The following is a 1,075-nucleotide window of genomic DNA, read 5'->3' as shown; positions in this document are numbered from 1 at the left end:
ACAGGCCCATACTAAGAAAAGTTGAGTAGAACAAAACATCTACTGAGCTCCCGTTGTCGACTAAGATTCTTTTGACGTTGTAGCATGGGTCACCGATCCCTGCGCTAATCACCAGCGGATCTTGATGAGGAGTTTTTATGCCCTCTAGGTCGGACTCCTTGAAGGTGATGGAGTGATCAGCATGAAGTTTCTTTGTGGGTGGTTCTATGTTCTCTGCAATCAGAACCTGACAAGGCGTTGAAGGACCCCCAGCAATAGTTTCAATTTCGCCCACCATTTGGCGATTGTTTGTCGACTGTTTTTGTTGTTGATTTTGCCCCCCAGTTGGAACAGCTTCTTCTCGGGCTGTTGGGTTCTTGATGAACTGCCGGAGATATCCTTGTCGAATCAATCTCTTAATTTCTTCTTTGAGCTGCCTACACGCTTCAGTAGTGTGCCCACGGCTACGGTGGAAGTGGCAATATTGCTCTTGATTTCTGACGTTGGGCTTTAAAGGGTGTGGCCACTTTACGTTCTCCTGATCTCGGATAGACATCAATACGTTCGCTCGGGATGTATTGAGCGGTGTGTATTCCTTTTCCTGGCGAGACTCTCGTCGCGACTGTGAGGGCCGAGGAGGAAGATTGTAGCTTCCTTGCTTCTTCCTTTGTGATGGGGGATTCTCCGTCCCTGAGGGGTTTTTACGCTTCCCGGTTGTCTGCTCGAATTGCTTCCTGTGAGCATTGATGGCTTCATCAGCAGTGATTTGGGCCTCTACTCGGTGGATTAGATCCGCATATGAATGGACTGTTTCTCGCATAAGTGCCGAGTAGAAAGGACCCAGGCTAAGCCCTCCAAGGAATACACCTCTCAGTAATTCTGGATCTACCCCTGGAATTTGTCGGGCTTCCATAGAAAACCATTGAAAATACTCTTTAAGAGATTCACCCTCGTTCTGACGTATCCCTGAAAGATGGGAGGAGTCTTTAATCATCCTTCGATTGGCGACAAATTGTTCGACAAATAATTTGGCCAGTTTAACGAATAGTGGAATGGACCGGGGGGCAGTGAGTAGAACCATGTCCGGGCTTGCCCT

General features: G+C 48.0%; 1 protein-coding gene across 1 annotated transcript; it reads right to left on the bottom strand.

Annotated features, from left to right (window-relative positions):
• Positions 1 to 112: 112 nt before the first annotated feature.
• Positions 113 to 1,060, bottom strand: LOC110116337 (the record flags this gene model as incomplete). Its single annotated transcript, XM_020849883.2, has 1 exon — positions 113 to 1,060. A coding segment is annotated over exon 1 (948 nt), but the record flags the coding sequence as incomplete, so codon positions are not given.
• Between the last annotated feature and the right edge of the window lie 15 nt (positions 1,061 to 1,075).

Source organism: Dendrobium catenatum, unplaced genomic scaffold (assembly GCF_001605985.2).
Source record: "Dendrobium catenatum unplaced genomic scaffold, ASM160598v2 original_scaffold_121456, whole genome shotgun sequence".
Taxonomy (NCBI): Eukaryota; Viridiplantae; Streptophyta; class Magnoliopsida; order Asparagales; family Orchidaceae; genus Dendrobium; species Dendrobium catenatum.
Note: the sequence above shows the minus strand (reverse complement) of the source record. Positions and strands in the feature narration are given on the sequence as shown.